This window comes from Leuresthes tenuis, unplaced genomic scaffold, assembly GCF_036924035.1.
Source record: "Leuresthes tenuis unplaced genomic scaffold, fLeuTen1.0.hap1 SCAF_2, whole genome shotgun sequence".
Taxonomy (NCBI): Eukaryota; Metazoa; Chordata; class Actinopteri; order Atheriniformes; family Atherinopsidae; genus Leuresthes; species Leuresthes tenuis.
Window position 1 is genome coordinate 20,771,176 of NW_027325356.1, and position 21,660 is coordinate 20,792,835.

At 37.1% G+C, this 21,660-nt stretch overlaps 1 protein-coding gene across 1 annotated transcript in view; it reads left to right on the forward strand.

The window, feature by feature from the left end:
• Positions 1-18,649, forward strand: part of galnt18b (UDP-N-acetyl-alpha-D-galactosamine:polypeptide N-acetylgalactosaminyltransferase 18b) — a 77,640-nt gene extending 58,991 nt beyond the window's left edge. Inside the window, exons 7-11 of the mRNA XM_072380604.1 lie at positions 3,982-4,167; positions 7,976-8,113; positions 12,201-12,296; positions 15,099-15,263; positions 17,904-18,649. Coding sequence (XP_072236705.1) covers positions 3,982-4,167; positions 7,976-8,113; positions 12,201-12,296; positions 15,099-15,263; positions 17,904-18,050 — 732 coding nt within the window. The 3' untranslated portion in view covers positions 18,051-18,649. The remainder of the gene's footprint in view (positions 1-3,981; positions 4,168-7,975; positions 8,114-12,200; positions 12,297-15,098; positions 15,264-17,903) is intronic.
• The last annotated feature ends 3,011 nt before the right edge of the window (positions 18,650-21,660 follow it).

The window sequence follows — 21,660 nt, forward strand, 5'->3', positions numbered from 1 at the left end:
AAACTATTTGACTGCATGGAAACTAAGTGCAGTGTCTCATTAAATATTGTCTCATTAAAGATTGTGCATGAGCAAAGTGCTGTAATTGTTTGCTGCAGCATTGTTTTCACTTTACAGGCACTCTGGAGAACAGATTCCATGAGTCAGTGCATAAGTTAAGTCTGTTGGTCTGATCATTCAGAAAGAACACACTTTTAGGAATATCTGATAGTATGAAGCTGTTGTGTATTTTGTTGTTCTGTTGTGTTTTGAGTGGAATAACAATAAAGCCGGTGATAGTTATGGAAGTCACAGACCTCTGTCTTGACAGTAATTGACCGTTTATTGTACTGCATTTCGAAAAAGGCAATAACAATTAGTGGTAAACTGCAGATGGTTCACACCGCAGCCAAAAGCTCTGAGGCAATTGTCTCATTGTCAGAAAGGTAACTTGACTCTAAACAAATGAACAGAATCAATTTTGGGAGAAGGTTGCATACAAGTCATGGCTGTCCTTTAGATCATGCTGACATGATTGTTCAAGCTTAAAATGATGCCATAAAGCATGGCAGCAGATCTTGAAAGTCATACGTCAACGGTGGATGTGTTGATTTTTATCCAGTCTATCTACCAGCATTACTCTGGGAATGTCAGCCGATGCAAAATTTGGCTAAGACTGAGAATTCAACACGTCCTCTTGATTAATACGATCATATAAGTAATACCCCTAAATACAATCCATAACAGTGTATGTTAAGTATCGCCCAGACAAGCGGCAGAGGAAAAACACAAATTGTTTGTTTCTTTTAAAATGATACAAAATTATCATAAGGGGGTTGGAAGTTGAGCATAGGATCTCAGTTATTCAATCTATCGACACCTTCATATAACAAGGGCTTTTTCACTGGTCATATTAAGTCATGTTCACTTTACTAAAACTTCTGTTGGGTTTACATAACACTTGTTAGTTAAGTTCAGAAAACAAACATGTTTAGGTCTGAGATATATTCGTTTTTCTAGGTGACCTTCACCCTTGTGGATCCCATTTTGCTGTTTGTCTTGTAAGAAAATAAACACAACATGACAAAACTAATGTTTAAATGGATTTAGCCAGTAACATCACTTGGTTTGGGTTAAAAAAAAGTCATCATGGTTACATTCTTTTAATAATGCGGATGTGAAGCCCACCTTCATGGTCACTATTTTTACAATTCACACGGAGTTTCTCTCCTGACCACAAGAGGTCGCATATTCAACAATAGGCCTTTTTGGTCTTCATGAGAAACCTCTCATAATGATGCATTTTGGCGGTGGACTGTCTCCTTCAACTGTTCCATGTATTGTCATAGAATTTGGTGTGGACACAGGTGCTCAGAGCCAACGCATGTGTGACATTAATGCCTTGATGCAAAATGTCTAATTACAGATGGCTTTGCTTGACAATTCGATTAAATTTTCATTTTCTTTTTCCACTTTGGAAGCATGGATTCATTTTCTATTTGTCAGATTTTTTTTTTATTAATCATTTGACATTACAGATATTTATATAAAAATAAAGTCCTACCACACTTTGACACACAACATGTTTGTTGACTGCTGATTACAAAATTTTAACTAAATCTTAGCCAAAATCTTGTAAGATGGTATGAATATTAAGCAGGCTTATCAGTACATTAACTAGATACACACGAGGTGTCCTTCGGTATCAGAGCAAAGGCTAATCAACTCTGCCAAAATTAGCCCGTGACAGCAAGTGCAGCAAACATCCTTATGAGCAGTTTAATTTAGACCAATGAGACCCTCATGAGGGCCTGGAGGAGAGCTGGTCTCAGATTGGGACAAACAGTTTGAGACCTTGTTGCAACTATGTTTCTGTGTTTTTTTTTTGTTTCCATTCATTTAAACAGGTTTCACTCACTGTGTGGTTGGGGTAGGTTAGGCACTAGAATTACAAAGGTAAATATAAAATAAAATCATAACACGCTGCCTCCTCAGATTTCCACGGAAATAGAAAATGATGTACAAATATATCCTTTTAACCAATTTTACTATATCTAGGATGTTACAGTCTGATGCTAAAGGCTACCCTCCTTGTATGTAGGAATTGAAATTTTCTTTTGTTAGCGAGTAAGCTTTAGCCTGGATATTGAAGCTAACACACGACTGGTTGAGACTTTTTGGTCCCTACCTGTACTCAACCATTGAGAATAGGTGGGATACATTGTACCACACAACTTTTTAAGTGGTACAAGCACTCCAAAATGGTACTAATAAAAGCATCCACGAGTGCATATTGGTTGTGGGGATGAACAAATATTTTGACACAGTAGTAGAGTCAATCAAGGTCATTTTCAGGGGTGAAGGAATCTTATCTAATCTTATGGATTGCTTAATTATCAACTGATTAATCAAATATCAGTATTTAACAGATATATTACATATGTATTGTGTCTAGTCAGTTAAGTCATTTCCATCCTCTATTTTTTCTTTTCTTTTCCACTTTGTTTGGGTTATTATTTTACCTGCTATCTCACATCTTTTGCCTCACAAAGAAATATCTATGAACCATGAAGCAAAGTTCATGAGTTAATACGTACAGTGTATTATGATGTAGGTCATTCTCAGCCCATGACCAGTATTATATGTAATTGCAGTTACAGAAAGTAAATTCGATTAAAAATCCTCTCCACTACTTTTGAGTTTGCCTTTAAAATGGCAGTTTTTGCTCATAATTTGTTGTCACAGCCAGATCTGTTTGATGGCTGGCTTAATGTGTGCAGAAAGTATCATTAGTGTCCCAGTCAAATCAAGTTTATGTCACATCTGATGTTTGTTCTTTGTCCTTGATGATGCTTTCTTACACCACTTGCTTTTCATGTCATTTTTGTTTTGAAGGAGTGAAAGAGTGACAGTTGTGCTGTGTGGTCACATAACGATCCAGTGTGATGACATTTATTCATACTGAAACACTGGTTGTCCTGTACTGCTGGTTCCTGGTAGTGACATCTCTATGTTATCAGATGAGCACATTTTAGTCACTACTTGTGAACTGCGTTTAGATTAATTCATATTAATTAGCAATATACTAATTGCAGCATTACTTTCAAATAAAATAATCTAAAATGTTTATCATGCTAATCAAAAAGTGACTGAACTACATTTAAATCCCAATCAGTTATGTGTGATTGGTCTTTTAAAGACTATGAGAGTGTAAGAATATAGAATTTAGGAATTTAACTCAGGTGGATTTACATAAAAAACACATTACCAACAGTCCTAATGCATAATTGCGTTTTGTCGTTTAGAAATAATTGTAGGATTACATTTTTTTCACATAGTGGAAATGTATTGTAGGCATATTATTATATACAGTGAATATAAACAATATTCAACAAAAAAAATATATATAAATGAATTGATGAGTTATTTTTACCTATCATGTTGGTTAAAGGTGTCACAAGTGGGAAAAGTTTATCCTGAGCCTGTCAGAGGTCTTCATTATCTGAAGAGTTGGTGCTACTGGCGTTTAGTCATCAAGAAATCTGGCTTTTCTTTCTGGGACTATTGATATTCTGCACCATGGAGGCTCCCTCTTCACAGTCAGGGATGCAGTGGGAGGTAGAGGTGATGAGGGGCATCTGCATATCAGTCAGTATGTTCGTCAAAGCATGATGACATCATGGCCTGCTGCACTGACTCTTTTGAATATTTCAAACTTCCTTTGCACCTGAGTAACATTATAATGTAATATTTGCAAGACTGATGTTAGTTTTTGCAAACAAAAATGAACTGAAAATCTCATAAAAAGCAAAGTAATTGTTTCAGGAGTCAGCCTTTAAACTTTTTACTTCCTTAGTTAAACTTAAGATGTTAATTAATTACTTCACAGGCCATTTTTTTTGTTAATGTAAGCTAAGAGTTCAAGGTTCTACACTGTGTTGAAAGCATCTGTAATTTAACTGAAGATGGCTGACAGCTTTCTCTCTCTTTGTTTAAAATCAGGTGTGGCAGTGTGGAGGCAGTGTTGAGGTGCTGCCCTGTGCTCGCATTGCCCATATAGAGCGCGCTCATAAGCCTTACACAGAGGATCTGACGTCTCACGTGCGGCGAAATGCCCTCAGGGTTGCAGAAGTGTGGATGGATGAGTTCAAAAGCCACGTCTACATGGCTTGGAATATTCCCATGGAGGTGAGTGATCATGTTAATGAGTTGTTTTCGTTTGCTTCCATTGAAAACATAAGTGCAGTACATATTCAAGCATACATTTTATTGTTATGAACATAGCTGACAGATAGAAATGGTATATTTGAACAGAACCTTTTCACTAATTTATTCAACAGAAATATCAGTAATTGTGATATTATTCTGCAGAAAGTAAGTGAGAACACCCTCGGCCCCCATTATCTAAAATTACCTTCATTCAAAGAAATACCTTTTTGTAGGTGTTTTGCATAGCTACCCACAAGTCTCTGTATGAAAAATTCTTTTAGCTGCAGAATACTCAAGAGTTTCTTATGTGCACTGCCTATTCAAATCTCCCACAACCTTTCAATGGGATTCAAATTTGGACTTCCACATGGCTGTTCCATGACTCTTCATTTGTAATTTTTGAGCCGTCGGTGGATGTGCTGGAGATTATTATCCTTTTTTAAAAGTCAATTTTTGCTCTGATTAAGGGCAGATGTTCTCATGTTGTCAAAAATGTCGTTGTGTCCATGTCAGGACGCTATTCAGTTTGACGCCACACCAAGCTGTGACATTTCCACAAGGCTCTATTGCCGGAATAAAAAAAAAAAATTTTCTTGAAAGACAGACCATGTCTCGTGTTACTGTGGCAACGTATCTGATTATTTTATTATTCTGGTCGAGAACACAGCATTCCAAAGTGACTCGTCTTTGCCTGTATGCCCACTGGCAAACAGTAGTTTTGCTCTAATTGGACAGCAAAAGCTTTCTTCCGGCACACCTCCGTACAGGTCATATCTGTGGGATTTCTTTCTAACACTCAAGATGTAAACAGCAGAAGTTGCACGATCATCTGCACATTCTCTGACGGAATGTGTTATTGTTTGAGAAGATTTATAACAAATAGTTAGCAAATCTTTTTAAATAATTAGGCACACTCACAACCTTTTCTCAGACTGCCTTAGAGAGCTCTTAGATGTTGGCCTAATGCCGTCATGCACTTCAATCGCAAAAAGAACACTAGATCTTACATGTAAGAGGTTTAGATAGGACAGCTTCCATCTGTTACTCAATGAAGAGGATCTAATCATCGACCCCTTATCTGAAACCCTCTTCATTTTAAGCATTTGAAAGCATGAAAAATGTGTGTCTTTACTTTTTCAAGAGACTAATCAATGCATTTCTTCATTTAGGTGATGATCATTCAGTTTGAATGTTTACTTTGTTCGAGTGAATCATCTTTATGTTTAGGAAATGGGTTCAAATAGAATCAAGTGTTTCCTCCTTGAAAATATGTCAAAAAGGCAATGATCTCTACAGGGTCTAATTTCTTTGTCACATAGCCATAATTCATTGTATCACACGGGAGTCATTTCTTTGGCCTCTTTTGGTGTTTTATAGGCTGTATAAGCAGACAAGAAGCAGAAAGACATGCTGGGGTTAAATTAAGTGTCTTTACCTCTCGCCCACTTTGATTGCTGGGATTTGTCATTTTACCTTTTCTGAATATTATTGAAATGGAGTGTTCTAACCTCTGCTGGCTGTTCATTTTCATTAGATGCATAAAATTTTAATTTTGAATTTTATTTGCAACGTAAGATAGAGATAAAAACAATTCTAATGTATTAAACCGATCTGATTCTCAAAATAAAACATGTTATACAAAAAGCCCAGAAACCTTAGTCTTTATAACTATCCATTTAGCAGATAACCACAATGCTGCTTTAGTTTCACTGTTTTAAGGACAGTGTCTGCTTAACAGCATGGTTTTTAAACCATTTTACGACAGTTCATGTTCCTCATTTTTATATGTCAGGCATAAACTAGCTCAAGGCATCAGTTAGCAGAACCATTTACTTACTACAATATCACTAGTGAGCATATGAAAGTATTCCTTATATCAATAACATATGCTAATTTATGAATGTCATATATTAATAACATAGAAAAACACTTCTTATGATATAACAGTAGCTATTATTTGTTATTATTTGAAACACATAAATACTTTGTCAATGTCTGAATTTTATTTTGAGTCATAATTCATATAGTATTCTGGATCATATCCAAAATAAACTTCTCCATATATCTGCTTGAACGAATATGTTGTGCGAGATATCAGAAAACACAGGCATGAATCTGCAGCACCAACAGGCACTGTCTGCCACCTAATTTAAATGTTTCAGCGTTGAGTGTCATCTGCTCTCCTCTAATTGCAGATGTTTATTTGGACGAGGCCCACGACACCTTCTGAGGGCCCACAGGAAATGATTTTCTTGTCTTTTGCAGAGTGGCTTGAATTAGATACGTGCCACTGAATGAATAAATATATAATCAGATTCAACCAAATGGCCTCAATGGTGAGATTAACAGTTAAAAAAAATCATTTTTAGAAGCAAACAGTAACAATTTAAGATAAATAAAAGAGCTAAATTGGATTGTATTTGTGACTTTGTCAAAAAAAAAAAGATCTGAGATGCAATTAATTGTTTTTATTTGGTTATGCTTTTAAACAGCAGAACTCAAGCACAGTTATTATTTTTCATTTCTGTATGTGGGGCTTTTTTGCATTACTTAAGAAATATGTCTGTGGTAACAGCAACCTAATTAGCACTGAATGTCTCACACATCTTCTGTGTTTTTATGTTATGTTTATATATATATATATATATATATATATATATATATATATATAAATATATATCAGTTTTGAGAGAAACAAACGTTTATTTGATCCTAAACTGGATGCAATCAATTAAAATAAATGATCCTAGTCTGTTAATTTATGTTTAATGTAGCATCCCCTAAAGCCTAAGTCAACTGTTTGTTTACTTAGTTTGTTTTTTTTCTTGTCCTGTGTAATCTGTTTGAATATGTAAATCCATGTTATGAATAGATGAACATCTGCAGGCAATTCATTCAGTCAATAATGGGGTGTTTAACAGAGGCTGCATTCAAGAAGCATGAAATGTAACCCCAGCTTTTGCCCCGTGAATCATTTACACAACAAAGTCATCAGTTCTAATTGAGAGTGTAAAATATCAACGCCATGTTCATCTGAAGTTTGCACCCATCTGAGTTCACATTGTGACATTTTTAAGCTCATCAGAGCTATGGCAGCAACATCTGTACCTGCTGTTACAGTGTTAGATGAGATGCATGAAAATATGCGACAGATGTTAACACGCAGGGGTGAAAGAAGTAGTCAGATGTTTAACGTAAGTAAAAGTACTGGTGAAACACATATTTTCTTTACACTAGATTATTTGCAGCTAAATCTGAGGTGTCATGAGGTAAACAAAGACACCATTAGAATATTAGTTTCTTTAATACTAACAATGTTTTCTAAAATTCTTGTATATTCTGTCTTGTATAGTCTTTATCTGACATATAACTAGTAAATAGATCATGTGATAACTGAAACGAAGTTAGTGAAGTAAAAAGTATAATTACCTACAAGATGTTAAGTGGGTCTAAAGCTGCATGAAAATAATAAACACAGAAATAAAATACCTCAAAACTCCAGTGGTTAGGCAAATGTACTCAGTTGTTTTCCAGGGTAAGAACATGAGACTGGCCCTGACTGCTGCTGTGACTTTAGGCAGCTGGATATTGGATGATTTCCTAGTCAGAACAGGAAAAAATCCAAACTTCATTGAAGCTTTTTAAATACACTGCAAGTGGCTGCAGTGGCCCTATATCTGATTCACTTCTTCACAAACCACTAACCAGCTTTATTGTTTGTGTGCTTCTGTGTGTATATTGTGTGTGTGTGTGTGTGTGTGTGTGCGTGGCTGTTTGCACATCCCAGGACTCGGGGATTGATATCGGTGATATCTCTGAGAGGAAGGCTCTGAGGAAGAGGCTGCAGTGTAAAACGTTTCGCTGGTACCTGGTCAACATCTACCCTGAGATGAGAATGTACAGCGACACCATTGCATACGGAGTAGTAAGCTGCCGTTTCCTCTTCATCGCAAATTCAACTCAGTGTCTTCAAAGGCCAGAACATGACAATAACTGCTGATGGCTGCTGTTAGGAGTGCAAACAGCTTCCAGTGACAAACTGTTTTATATTCTCTTGTTATATATTTATATACATAGATGAACAAATTAACTAAAACTTACATAACTGTCCCTGTCTTATATTCTTCTGGGGGGGTTGCAATATTTGCCAGGAAAACTGACAGCCAACAGGGCTTGCTGGCAGCATTGCTATTTGCCCATTCCAGTTGTTCTGAAACAGCTTTTTTTCCTCTGTCCTTCCATGTTGCATCACTATGATGAACCCAGCACAGCTGCACACAGACCACACTGTGGTAGCACTGTTTTTTTTTTGTTTTTTTTTTTGCATGCTGACAAATAGTGGCCTCATACAGAAAGATATCGCAAGGACCTCATTACATTAATTTCTGTGAGCGAGTGGACCTCATTATTCTATATTTGTCGTATGCATTTCATGGATTAGTCAGCCCGGCTCAGGGATTCATTACATGAAGCAAATTGTCGGCGTAGTTCAGTGCAAAGAAGAAAAGTTTAGGTTTTATTGTAATCTATAATCACTCTTTACTTATTTTAAAACTTCTCTCATTCTTGATCTCAAGAATGTGCATGTAACTTTATCCAATCAAATGTGATTTGGGATTACTTGTTAACACAGGCGATTTGATCTGATTTGATTTGACCTTTATTCCCCTCAGTTTCTCATAGCCTGGGGTAAAAAGCAACATTTACCCAACAAGGGAAACAAATACTACAGGCAGAACCTCAAAGAGCTGCACTGAAGTCAGCCTGATGGTTACAGCAGGAGATGATCTTATCAAAATAAGTCCACAGTGCCACCATGTAATCAGCTTCAGGTCTCTGTAATCATGCACAGCAGTGCTTTCAGGTTAAAGCTATTGTGTTATTATGCTTAAATTAACAGTGCAAGCATGCTGATGTTTTACAGGTAGCATATGTGTTCTGTCTGAAGTTATCATTTAAGACTCCAAGGTTTCCTATGTAGCGCTACTCAAAGTCCAAATCAAAATTTGGTCTTGTGCTTAAAACTGCACTGTACGGTATTGGTCAAAGTGGTTGACCACTTTTTTTACCGGGCAAACTATATTGAATTGAAATGAACATCAAAAGGTATTGCAACTGAGCAGTGTTTTTGGAAAAATGTACACTCGCTATGTATTTGCTGCCAGCAATTATGCTTGAAGAAAAACTTTAGCAGGGGTGTCTTTACCACTGCGTTGCATTGTAAGCTTATAAGAACTGAAGGGACCAGCTGCTGCAGTTTGGGGCCTCCTTTAAATGTTTTACATTGTTGATAGCTCTGGATCGCAGGTAGATCCGTTTAGCACAGGACCATATTACTGGGATTATCTCATATTAATTGTTTTCTTGTTTTGGTCAACAAGACCTTTCCTGTAACTAAAAAGTCATCTGGAAGTTTGCTCCAAAACTTGTACCGTCTATATCATTCAGCATTATTAGATGTGCAAGTAATCCATGCCATTTGTACTAATACACACTTGTTCCAAGCATGGATGCTGGTTCCTTCACTCCTCTTTAGCCTAAAAGAGGTGTTTGTCCATGATTTCCAAACAGGAATTTGTTAGACCACATGACAGTTTTCAGCTGCACCTCACAGTCAATCTTAAATGAGAAGGTAGAGAAGTTAGCTGATTTTCTGGATCTTCTTTAAAAATGTTTTGCATGATATAGTTTTAACTTACTATTACACAAGTGTAAAAGATGTTTACTGAAAATCAGGTTTGTTTTTGGTCTTGCTATCACATGCAGAGACTTATTTGGATTCTCTGAATCTTTCCATGATTTGAAGTACTGTATGTGATGGAATTAATTGATTATGTACATAGTGTGACACTTAGAAATGTCATCCTTAAATTGTTGTAGTGTACATTTACACTATCTTTCACAGAGGGTTAGGGTTAACCAAAAGTCCCCAGTCAAACTCCATATTGCTTTGATTTGCGTTGCTCATATCAGAGGAGTCCAGTCACACCTTTTTAAAATCCCTCTGGCAACTGCACTCCTTCTACATATTTCATTCAGATTTATATGATGTTACAGAAACTACAGGGCTTTAAATGCCGTTACACTGTGACTGCGTCCCCACAGGTGTCACTCGGTGTTGCATATTTATTGTTTTTCACCTCATTTGAAATATTTAGACATGTGCTTTTGATAGAAGCATGTCCTGCCTGTGGGTTTACTGATTATCAGGTAGAAGAAGACATCCCCTGAGCCGGTGGGAAGCTGAAATCATTCCCAGCTGTGTATTTGTCTGATCTCACATGTTTGCCTAATTCACACCTCACACAAACCGCTATCCCTGGAGCTCCCTGCGGAGTAGTTTGGATCTTGCAATCAGGCAGACCTTTGTCAAGACAAGCATGAATAACTCTCTGGGTCTGAAAGACTGAGTCAGGTTCTTGAAGCGTAACACTTATGATTTGCATTTTTATAAAGCAACATTGAGATCAATCAGCTTCAAAGTATGTTTCACATTTTAGATGTCCAAGCTCATTATTGCTTCTTCTATATTTTCTTTAATTATATTTAATTTTTTACATTCTGTGAATCACAATGAGGGTGTTTGTCTCATGCTCGAATTAGATGGTTATTGAGGGGTATGAATATCTTTTTTCTTTCTCAATTGAATACATTGTCATAGGAAAGCAAGACAGTTGGATTATATTTTGGACAATGAGATCTACCCCCAGTAGTTTAAATAATGTTCTGCAGGGATGAGGAGAGCAGGTGCATGAAGCAACCTCCCTCTGCATGGATTTTGCTGATTATCAGACCACACATGTGATCCGATCACAAGTGGATCAAGCCAACCCCCTGAGTCACCTGAGTCCCATTTATAGCTTAATTTACAAAAATTTAATCAGTTCACTGATGTACCAGATGCAATTTAAGAGAAGTACAAGGTGCAGAGCTCTGTGATACACACGCTAAAATTTTCAACCCCTGAAAATTTTAATGGCTCACAGGTGGACCATCAACTGTTTTCTACACAGTGTAGTTGCTTAAATGATTTATGAAAAATCAAAGCCCAAATCTACATGACCAGCATATCCATAATGGCAGCAATTCAGAAAAAATGGGAAACATCAAAAACAATAACAAACATCTATAAGCCATCATACAATCTTTCAGGAAATTCTCCTTCACATAATCATGGCTCGTAGATGATTAATTTGACTATATTAAAAAAGAAAGTTCTCATTTTCAGTGAACCATGCTTTCAAAAGACTGATATACTTGATTTGCATGATTGCTTCTCTTTTCCTCACAGAATATGCAGCTCACTGATCTATCATTTGATCTTCGCTGTAGATTGCCACTCATACAATGTGTACAAAACCGTATTGTTCTCATTTTCAGACACTTTTTTACAAAGTGTTATACTGTAAGATCTGTAGGGCCTCTTTGTTTCTCTTTTAATTTCCATCACTTCTGAATCCTCTTCAACAAATGAGAAGCAAATTAGAAGTGGACTCCCGTTTGGGGAGAAGAACCCTGAACCTTTGCGCAAGTTCTGGGTTCAAGTGAACATAGGTACTGGATTCTCTTTGGAAAAGCAACTTCTTTTGCAATAAGCAGGGAAGAAATGGGACTAGGATCTATTGATACTGTGTACAAAAGTGACACAGTCACCTGACACCTGTATTGTGTGGATTTTGGATTAGTTTGCTAAAACTCTTCGGTTGCTCTAGCATCCTGGTTTAAAATCCCTTGAAAGAGTAAATAAATAAAATGAGTAAATAAATTAATAAAGCTTGGTGTGTAAGATTACAGCTGTCTAGCACATGGACTTGAACTTAAGCTCATAAACATTTTGCTGTTTTCATTAACATTTGTGTTCAGACGAAGTGATCGTAGATGCAAACATTTTTCAGTGTGTCAAAAATACATGTCATGAACTGGATCTCACCAGATTGCTACAAAAATAATTGGTCAGGCATGGTCAGACCACTGACTTTACAACATCTTTTGTTCGTTTTTGTGTTTGACAGCTGAAAAACTCTCTGAAGAGCGATCTGTGCCTGGACCAGGGCCCGGACAATGACAACGTCCCTATCCTGTATCTTTGTCACGGGATGACACCACAGGTTAGAGCACTCCCAGTCTCTCATTCATTCTGAATCTCTGCAGCGTATCTCCTCTGTATTTCTGTATTATTTTCTTCTTGGAGGTTTTCTTACTAGACCTTTTTTTTCCAAGATGAAAGAAAAATGACTCTTCTCTGCTTTCCAGCAACTTTACCTGTTTGGAAGTGATGTGTCCAACATTAATTTGAAAAGCTGTCACATTTTAAACAAAACACCATGTTTAAACTTGATGTGAACAACAGTGCCAGGATCAGATACACCGCCTTCAGCGGTTTGCTTAGTTTTTTTTCTTTATTTTTTTAATTAGTTTCTTTCATCAGTGGTTTTAACTCTCTGGACTTCTTGCTCAGGATATATTTAGGCCAAATAACCATGTTAAAGTGTCTTCACCTCATGGCACATCACGATAATAATTTACTTTCTCCTGCCTATTCCACCTCATATCGATCGCTCCATCCCATTACATCTGAACAGATTGTTTTCAGAGATCGTTAAAGCTTGCTGTGACAGAGATCTCACATTGCCCCTCCTAATTCAAACTAATCTACTTAATCTACTTGACAAGTTTCACACTCATTACACCTGTATTGATATTAACATCACTGTACAAATTAAAAAGTGATTCAGGGGAAGTCATTTTTGAGTAATCTGTATGATGATGTGGAATCTTATCAACCCATTATCCAGCTGAAACGACTTTTAATATCCTTTCTGAAGTCTAAATAACCTTAAACTAGCCAAGTATGAATCTGTGCAATAAATAGAAACATTTTAAACAAAGCACTGGAATAGCACCAGCATTGTTAATGAGATTAGAACTCTCCTCTGTAAGAAAAAGTCTAGTCTGCTCCATTTTGTGTGCTAGTGTTGCATCATCAAGAGGAACGAGACCTTAGGTTGACTATATAGTGACACAAATTTATTGACCGCTCACATTTTTGCTGTAGTCAGTCAAAGTTTGTCACTGTGAGCCGCAGCTGCTTTTCCTTGATGTAGCTTTGGTAGAGCAATGGATTTTGTGTCCAAGGCGCAGTGATGAACACAGAATGTCAATGCGCTTAAAGAAAATTGCAAAGGCGCACATGAAATGTTATAAAACTTACCATTCAAACAGCATGTTGCCAGCAAAACAGACAGTACAGCACTTCAACTCAAACTGTTATAAATATATATCAATTCACACAGCAATGGAAGCCACTGCCACATACAGCCTGGCAGGCCTGAAGCTGTAAACTCCAAAAGTGAGCAGTGCTAACCAAAAAAAATCATACAATCGACTGTTAAAAGTCTGGCATGAAGGAGGCAAGAGGCACTTTGGGCATTATAAGACAAGTAAGATGAGACTAATGCAACCAGCAGGGTAAGTAACTATGGCCCTGTTTTTTGTTTATTAATGTATTTTATTGTATTATTGTTTACCAAAAAAAAGCCCTATTATGGACTGGCAACTTGTTCAGGATCAGTATCCTGCCTCTAGTCAAATGGCAGCTGCAACTCTGAAATGGATGGATGGATGGATGGATGGATGGAAAGTAAATGTTTCTGGTTAAATAAATGGAAATGGAGGGAAATTATTTACACCAGCTCCAGCAGTGGAGTTTCTGAGAAATGATCCTCTCTGCAAAGTCAATTTTATTCTTATAAAATGTTTTTTAAAGCTCTTTATCATTTGGACTCAGCAAACCAATTATTTGTGTGTCCGAGGCCACCACTGACTGTTCCTTTTACAAGAAAGATAGGCAAAATCAAAATAATAATGCATATTATTCAGAAAAATGTCCCCTGTGACATTGGTGTATTGTTTTACTGTTCAAGCTGCTTGAGGTGGAGACCTGGATCCACTTTTAACTGTTTTACGCAGTGCATAGTTAAATACTGTAGTCCAACCAATGTGGGCGTTGTGCCCTTACATTGGGTCACCAGATAAATCTGTGGGGTCACGAGATGATGAGTGGGAGAGAAAAGAAGAACATAATCTACTGCCAAACAAATTGTTATTCATTGCTTTAAGCTTCTCTTTATTCATTGCTCTTTATTTACAGGCTCGTATTAAAATGTGAAAGGAGGCTGCAAAGAAAATGTTAAAATGTGTTTTTTTTTATGGGGACACACGTCTGCCTGCCTTGGAGCCACAAGTTCAACGTTAACCTGTATATTTATTTTCATCGATTTAATGTGAAGTCTTCAAATTTAAATGACCAGAATGACCAGGTTGTGCAAAAAAATACTGTTTAAAGTGCAGTTTGTTAATGATTTAGATTCTTCAAGTAAGTTCCCTTAATTAGTGCTTTTTCACAACTTTTGTTTTTCCCCCTGTGTCATTACCCCAAACTAAAGTCAGCATTGAGCCAGTGAATACATTACATGCTTTTGCTTTTTGTCCTGCAAATGATTTGGAGGTTTTTGAAAGCTTAATATAAACAAACTGTTACCTCTGACAAATTAAAGAAAAAAGCAGTTGAGAAAGCTTTCACTAGACAGAGCACAATTATTAGTTTTCTGCCCGTTTCTGAATAAATCATGAACTTATTTAGTTTGTATTGCCTGTTTTTTTCCTTGTTATCTATTCAGTCTGGAAAGCAGAATAAATGTTCATATTAAGTGTATGTAAATCTACCCATAGATGCCTAATAGATACTCAAAGACAGCACAAGAGCAAGCCTCATTTATGGCATTGTTAAGCATTTGTTTGGACATATAAAGCTCTGGATGAGTAATGGTCCAAAAGTCAAGAGCTGCCATCTGAATACAGAATGCATCACCAAACAGTTTGTTCACTTCAGGATGTGGTGTTTTTTTCAGAATGTGTACTACACCAGCACTCAGCAGCTTCACATTGGGCTCCTCAGTCCCACCGTTGATGACGATGACAACAAGTGCCTGGTGGACGTGAATGGAAGGACGCGCCTCATCGAGTGCAGCTATGCTGCAGCCAAACGCATGAAGCTTCACTGGCTCTTTACTCAGGTGAAAACCCACAAAAACAACACACATCATGACTGGAAAACACAAGGTTAGAACGCAGTCTTCTGTTCTCGATTAGCTTTACTTTTGGTAATTTGTCGGAAGTGACGGCAGAACCAACTATCAATCTGACTTTCAACTGTGTAAGTGCTTTAGAACTTTGAATTTTCTCACATCCATGTTCTGATTTTTGTATGTAAGCAGTCACTAAAACTTCTTAGTTGTGTTTTGTCATGGGTGGCTTTGAAATAGCATGGTGCGTTTCAACAGAACACCGTTTGATTTGGCTACGAAATATCTAATATTGTAATCAAAGATTTTTGTTCCTCTTTCAGTCAGAAAACGCATTAAATCACACCTCCGCCACATTTGTCAACGTGGGTTTAATATAATGGTCGCAAAATGTAAAAAACTTTTTATGCTCCTAAATCACATCTTCACCCCCAATCTTTATTTCAGTTAACTTTGCATAATTCATTGAGCAGGATGGGAGCATAACAGCAAGGCTGAAGCATATCATGTCTCTGAAATGTGGCATCAATTATTGACACAGTTGTGACTGCACATGTGCAAAGTGTCAGGCTCACACAGAAATAGATCGCCTTGATGAAGCCATAGCAGCAGTGGGAAATGAAGCATTCTACAAATAAGAGAGACAGTTTGTTTGATCTCACTACAAATACTGCACTATTCTGCACTGAGTCTGTTTAGCTAAAGATAATTTCATGTCTAATTTCTCAGCAAATTCTTTCACCTTTTCTACTCACTCTAAAAGCCTCTTATTGAAAGTAGTATGTGGAAAAAAAATGTGGGAAGACTTACATTAGAGTAGTCATCTAGTATATTCACTGGGAGTGTATAGCTTGATTTGCTTGTATGAGTTGTGGCTAGGCAAGAGCGACTCCTTTTTTATTCTTCTCTTACAAATGCATATTGTTCTGTCTATAAAAGGAAAGCTAATGCAAACCCTACAATACACATTAATATACATGTTCAATAGTAAAATCCTTCAGGTTTTTGTGAGAAGCAGCACCCCTATTTCATACTTTTTTAGTTAATGTTCCTGTTTTTCAGGAATTCTGAGCTTGACTTTGGCCTTGATCCAGACCTGTGAATCACCGCTCAGGTATTTAGTTTGTTCAGCAATTCAGACAGGCCCCGTTGTGTCCTTGTTGATGGCCGTTTGGGAAACAATTGGCCAATTAACAGGCAGGATTAACAGTATCAGTCCTCTTTGCAAGAGCCAGAAGGATAGCTTCATCTATGGGTTTAAAGCGCATTGTTGCAAGGTAAATTGACCAAAATAACAACAATAACTTTGAACACAAAGGAGGTACTTTGCACATCTATTTCTGGAAACAGGTGGGTAGGAGATGGGGGATTTCCTATGCACCTGAACAACCTTCTGTTCATATTACAACTTCTATTAAATTAAATCCCATGGTCTTTTGATTATTTGTTACATTTACATTTACAGGGGCCTCCTATTCAAAAATCCAATCCAATTTGCCAATCCAACCATGTTTTCTTTCTTTTTGCTTTTTTTAAAACCTGTTGGCGACATAACATTCAGAATAAGAAGTTTCTTTAAATTCTTTTTAAACATTTGTTATTGTGTCTTTGTACTGTTTTCAATTAAATATAGGCTTTCAGCTATTTGCAAATCACAGATTGGAGTAACAATTGGAGTAAACACTCGATACAAACGTGGGTCGGAAACAGATCTGGGTCTGTACAGCTGATGGCCTTTATTTTATAGCCTTGATTGTGCCACACACTGCGCTATTGGTTGCCACAGGCCATTCCTTCATAATGGCCCATAAATGCATGCTTTCAACATTTTTTACCAATCTCTTAGCCATCCAAATTTATTTTGGAGCTCACCAAAAGGTTAAACTCTTGTGGAAATATAGAAACGATAATTTAGCTCACAAGTTTTATAACCTGTCCACGGGTCTTTTTCCTTGCACATCTTACTTCACTCTTCTCATCACATTGGAGAGACTTCTCTTTTCACAGCTCTCTCCACACCATATTACCTTGTGAAGGTCTCTTCTTCAGTCACTGCCCCCTGTCAGCCCAGGCAACGTTATGAGAAAAGTCTACTTCATTTTATGAGGACATGCTGCAGAATTGTATTTTTATTGTGCCGTTTCTGTCCAGAGTTCGGCAACAGCAACATATTGAAGTTTATAGGTTGATTATAGGTTTTTCCCTTAACACCCATGTATCACCCATTATATTCTATTATTTTATAAGTGTTTTCAAACAATATTGAATAGCTGTTTGGGTCCTTCATCAATTTTTATAAATTTCTCCTTTCTCTACGGTCTGTTTTGTTGTGCTTGAGGTTGTACTTCTTCTTTTGATCTCTAAATTCTTTGCCTCACTTAGGAAAATAAGTAAAAGAAATTGCTGGCAATCACACTGTCATTTTTGCCTTCAAACCATGCTGATGCTATCTGGTGAGCCCAATGAAGAAGTGCTGTCTTTGAGTGCGATTCAGCCAAAACACCCGGGCTTATGGCACTTTAGCAGCTCACATCGATATCCATTCACAGCAGTGTGTGTTTATCGGAGGGAAGTCGTATTGTTCTTCTGGAGCCTGGCACAATTTTAACCGGCCTGCTTTTATCTTTTCAGGGAGGATCCATTCAAAACAGGAAATCAAAGAGATGCTTAGAGCTTGTAGCGAGCAGCGACAATGAGTTTGGTTACCAACTGGCCCTGCAGAAATGCACTGGACAGAAATGGTTCATCACAAATGTGCTGTTCAGCAGCTCTTTATGATCAAAGAAAGAAACACTGGACTCAACGACTACTGGACTGGATGGAGTTGTTTTTTTTTGTGTGCATTTGCATGCACAAATGATGCATGGCTGAACAAGTTAATTTAGAGCGACACGATGTCCTCTGATGAGTGGTTGACATCTCAACTTAAATGTCAAACATTTCATTTTGCCAACAGGATCAGCCATAGGTGGTGGATACTTTGCAGATTTGACAATGTAGTATATTCAATATATTTTGTGGTAAACACTATATAGTCTGAGTTTCGTTTACTTAAAATATGTAATGGGTCTGAGTTTTTGTAATTTGCTACTGTGTAGCAAACTTTATGAATCTGTCCCTGCTGTAATTGTTTTATTTTAGTGTCTCAGGTTTGTAGTTTTATTAAGAAATTCAGCTGTACAGTTGTGGGAAATGGATGAATCAATTAGAAAATGATATTTTCTATATGTAAATATTTTGAATATTTGTAATGTATGTCAGTAAAATAACTGATGTAACCTACTAAGTACAAGTGCCTTTTTTATTTGTTGCCAAAGGCACGATCAGTATCTCACTCTGACTGACATTAAAAGGATCGGAAACTGCTATCAATCCCAGTTCCTCTCTATCGTCAATTGTTTTTGTGTTGGAGTTGGTTCACCAATTTAAAAACATATACTCTGCAAATAAATGATGCACTGCAAATACAGAAAAGTCAAATAAGAACTGTAGGTTTAACAGAACAGCTTTGCCAAAATAAATATTATAAAGAGTTTAAGTAGTTTTTGGTTCTTGCAGTTACTTATACCTGTTTGTGTTCACCTGTATTAATCGACACTGCTAGGATATCTTTCATACAATACAAGATATGAGGGTCCCACATTAGATATGTTGGCACCTGTTATACTGCACGTGCCGCAAAATGATTAAATATATTCTTCATTTACACCCAATTTATTAGTCTAATTTCCATAGAAAACTCCTTCATACAGAGTGTTGTGAATTTGGTCTTTGAAGACCAAGTTAAATACATTTAAACTGTTTTTCATCAGTTTTCTGTTCGGGATTTTAACAGCTGATCTGAAACCAGGGCTCAAATGATTATCTAAGGCCAGCAAAAGCCGACCCTGCCCATAACACTGTAACGTTTACAATGGGCCTTGTACAATGGATGGATCCGTGGAGGTGTGCAGAGGGAGATAGCTGACATTGGAAAGAACGTTGCACGGTTGTTTGAGGCTGTTAAGTTAGTCCACAGCTGTACTGTGTCAAAGATATTTAATGCCTGCCATGTGCATCTGTGATTTCACATCTGAGCACATTGGCAAGCCTAACATCTTTTATTCTTGGTTCTTTTAGTAATTAATATTTGGCTGAGTGATTGATATACATTTTTTTCTGTGATGCGATAAACTCAAAATGCATATTTATTGCTGCTTTACTTAGACTTTAACGGGGACCTTTCATTCAACAAAGTGAGGGCATGCAAACTAAAGTAGTTGCACACACACAGTAACACACACAGCATTTAGAAAGTACAGAATCGTGGAAGTGATGTTGTCAGTTTGTCATGACAAATGCAGGGGCAAAAACTGAGGCGCAGGGCAGCTCTCTGCTACGACTGCTGTGCGCACCTGGGGAGGAGATGAGCAGCACAGCCTGTTCCAACATGTCAGCCCTCATTACCATCCACATTCAAGTAGAGCTCGGCAAACCATGGCATTAAACTTACATGGAAACCCACTTTCATCAAAAGGACCTCCCTACTAACGCGTTCTAATATATGCAATACGAGCGTCTGCATGCACAGATTTCTGCACTTTACTTACATCTTCTGGTGGCTGATGGCTCGCCTGCTGATGCACTTTGCAAACATTGCTTTCAACTCTGCTCGAGAATGCAGATAGCGATTGTGTTCATGAACATTTGCCTAATATTGTTATAATACATAAATTTTTCAGCCAAGCTGCTTAGCACATCGTCTTGTGGCACAAAATGATTTGACAGTATTTCTTTTATGGTTGTCGCGGCGTACTCTGCAGAGAAATAGACTCCTGTAACTGTGGGGAAAAAGATGCATCCAACTGTTTCCTGCAGTGATGGAGCTGTGGCGCTATCTCTGTAAGCATGAGTCACATGCAATATCTCAAAAAAAGCGCTGGCCTGATTTCGATTAAGCCAGGGTGATAATATGCCTATCTTCCCTTGAGATCTAGCATTTGCAAAATGACAGCCATTTGCCTTGCTATGGGAATTAAATGCTGGCTTTTAACATGCACATCTCCTGCCTCTCTGTGGCAACTGTCATGAAAAATTCAACCCTTGCATGAGAAGGGTATCTTTTTTTAAATGATAGGTTATTTAGTTTAAATCCTGCAAAAATATTTTTCTTTTGCAAATTGAAGAAATCCTACATGCACCAAAAGGGCACTGTGTTATTTCTTCAATAAAGCATGATGTTTTCTGTCTTTTCCACCACAAAAGTGCTTGAATCTCATTACCTTTATGATTGTCTCTGTTGTAAATCAGTGAAACTCAAACATTTTTGATATAGGCATGCTCTGGAAACTTTAGGTAAAGCTGTATATTTGAATGGGAAAGATTTAGAGTAGCTCATGTGAACTAAAGTATAATTATCTTGGGCTTTTTTGGGGGCATTAGTAACTCACACCAGGATACATTTTTAAGCACAAAAGATAAGAATTTAAGCAATGAGGAGGCAGAAATCCAAGAAGGAAACAAAATTTAGAAAAAATTGCCCATTTTATATTTTATTATTATCAAGATTGTTACTGGGTTATAAGACATGCCGAATAGTTTCACTGTTTCACTAAACAAAATAATTTGTGGTACGATTCATGTTGAAATTATTATATATAAAGAGAAAAGGTTGTTTTGGGACCCAGTTTAAGATCTGTCTGATCAAAAAAAAATGTGGCCACAGCTCATACTTGTTAATGACATAGATATAATTGAATGGACACACAGGCTTCATCTGTGGTCGATAGTGTGTAATCTGTGATTATTTGGCATGCACTGGCTATTTCAAATGGGGTATTTACAGTGTGATTCATATCCAGATCCCTACTTTTCCTTGCACTTCCTTTTGTAGCTAATGGTTTATTTTGTGTGCTAGAGTTGGATGCTTTTGTAAACATGTACATTTTGTGTCTTCTTGCCCAGAGTCAGTTGAAAAGTTTGACATCACTTTCATATGTGCGCAGAGCTTTGCTTAAGGGAGAAACCTAAAAGAATAGCAAAAAAAACCAACTTCTTTCATCAAAACCAATTTGTGGTTTTTAAAAGGGTTAGTGAGTCATATTTCCTGGGATTAGACCTCGGGAAGTTAGTGATCACGGCCAAAAGACAGTAAACACTTTAAATCAAAGGATGTGTAGTGAAGTAAATACTAATTTAGAAAGGTAACACAAACAAATAATGTCTCCTTTCTGAGATTTGATTGTTTCAGCACCAGAGTTGGAATATGGCACTGCAGGACAAGAGCTGCAAAGTTTTACCAAAACTACAGCATAGGTCTTAAAACATTGTCATAATTTATCACAAATGTTTGCAAACGAGCTTTACAGTCTTAATGCAATTAGTTGAGATGAGTGTGAATGTTTATTTC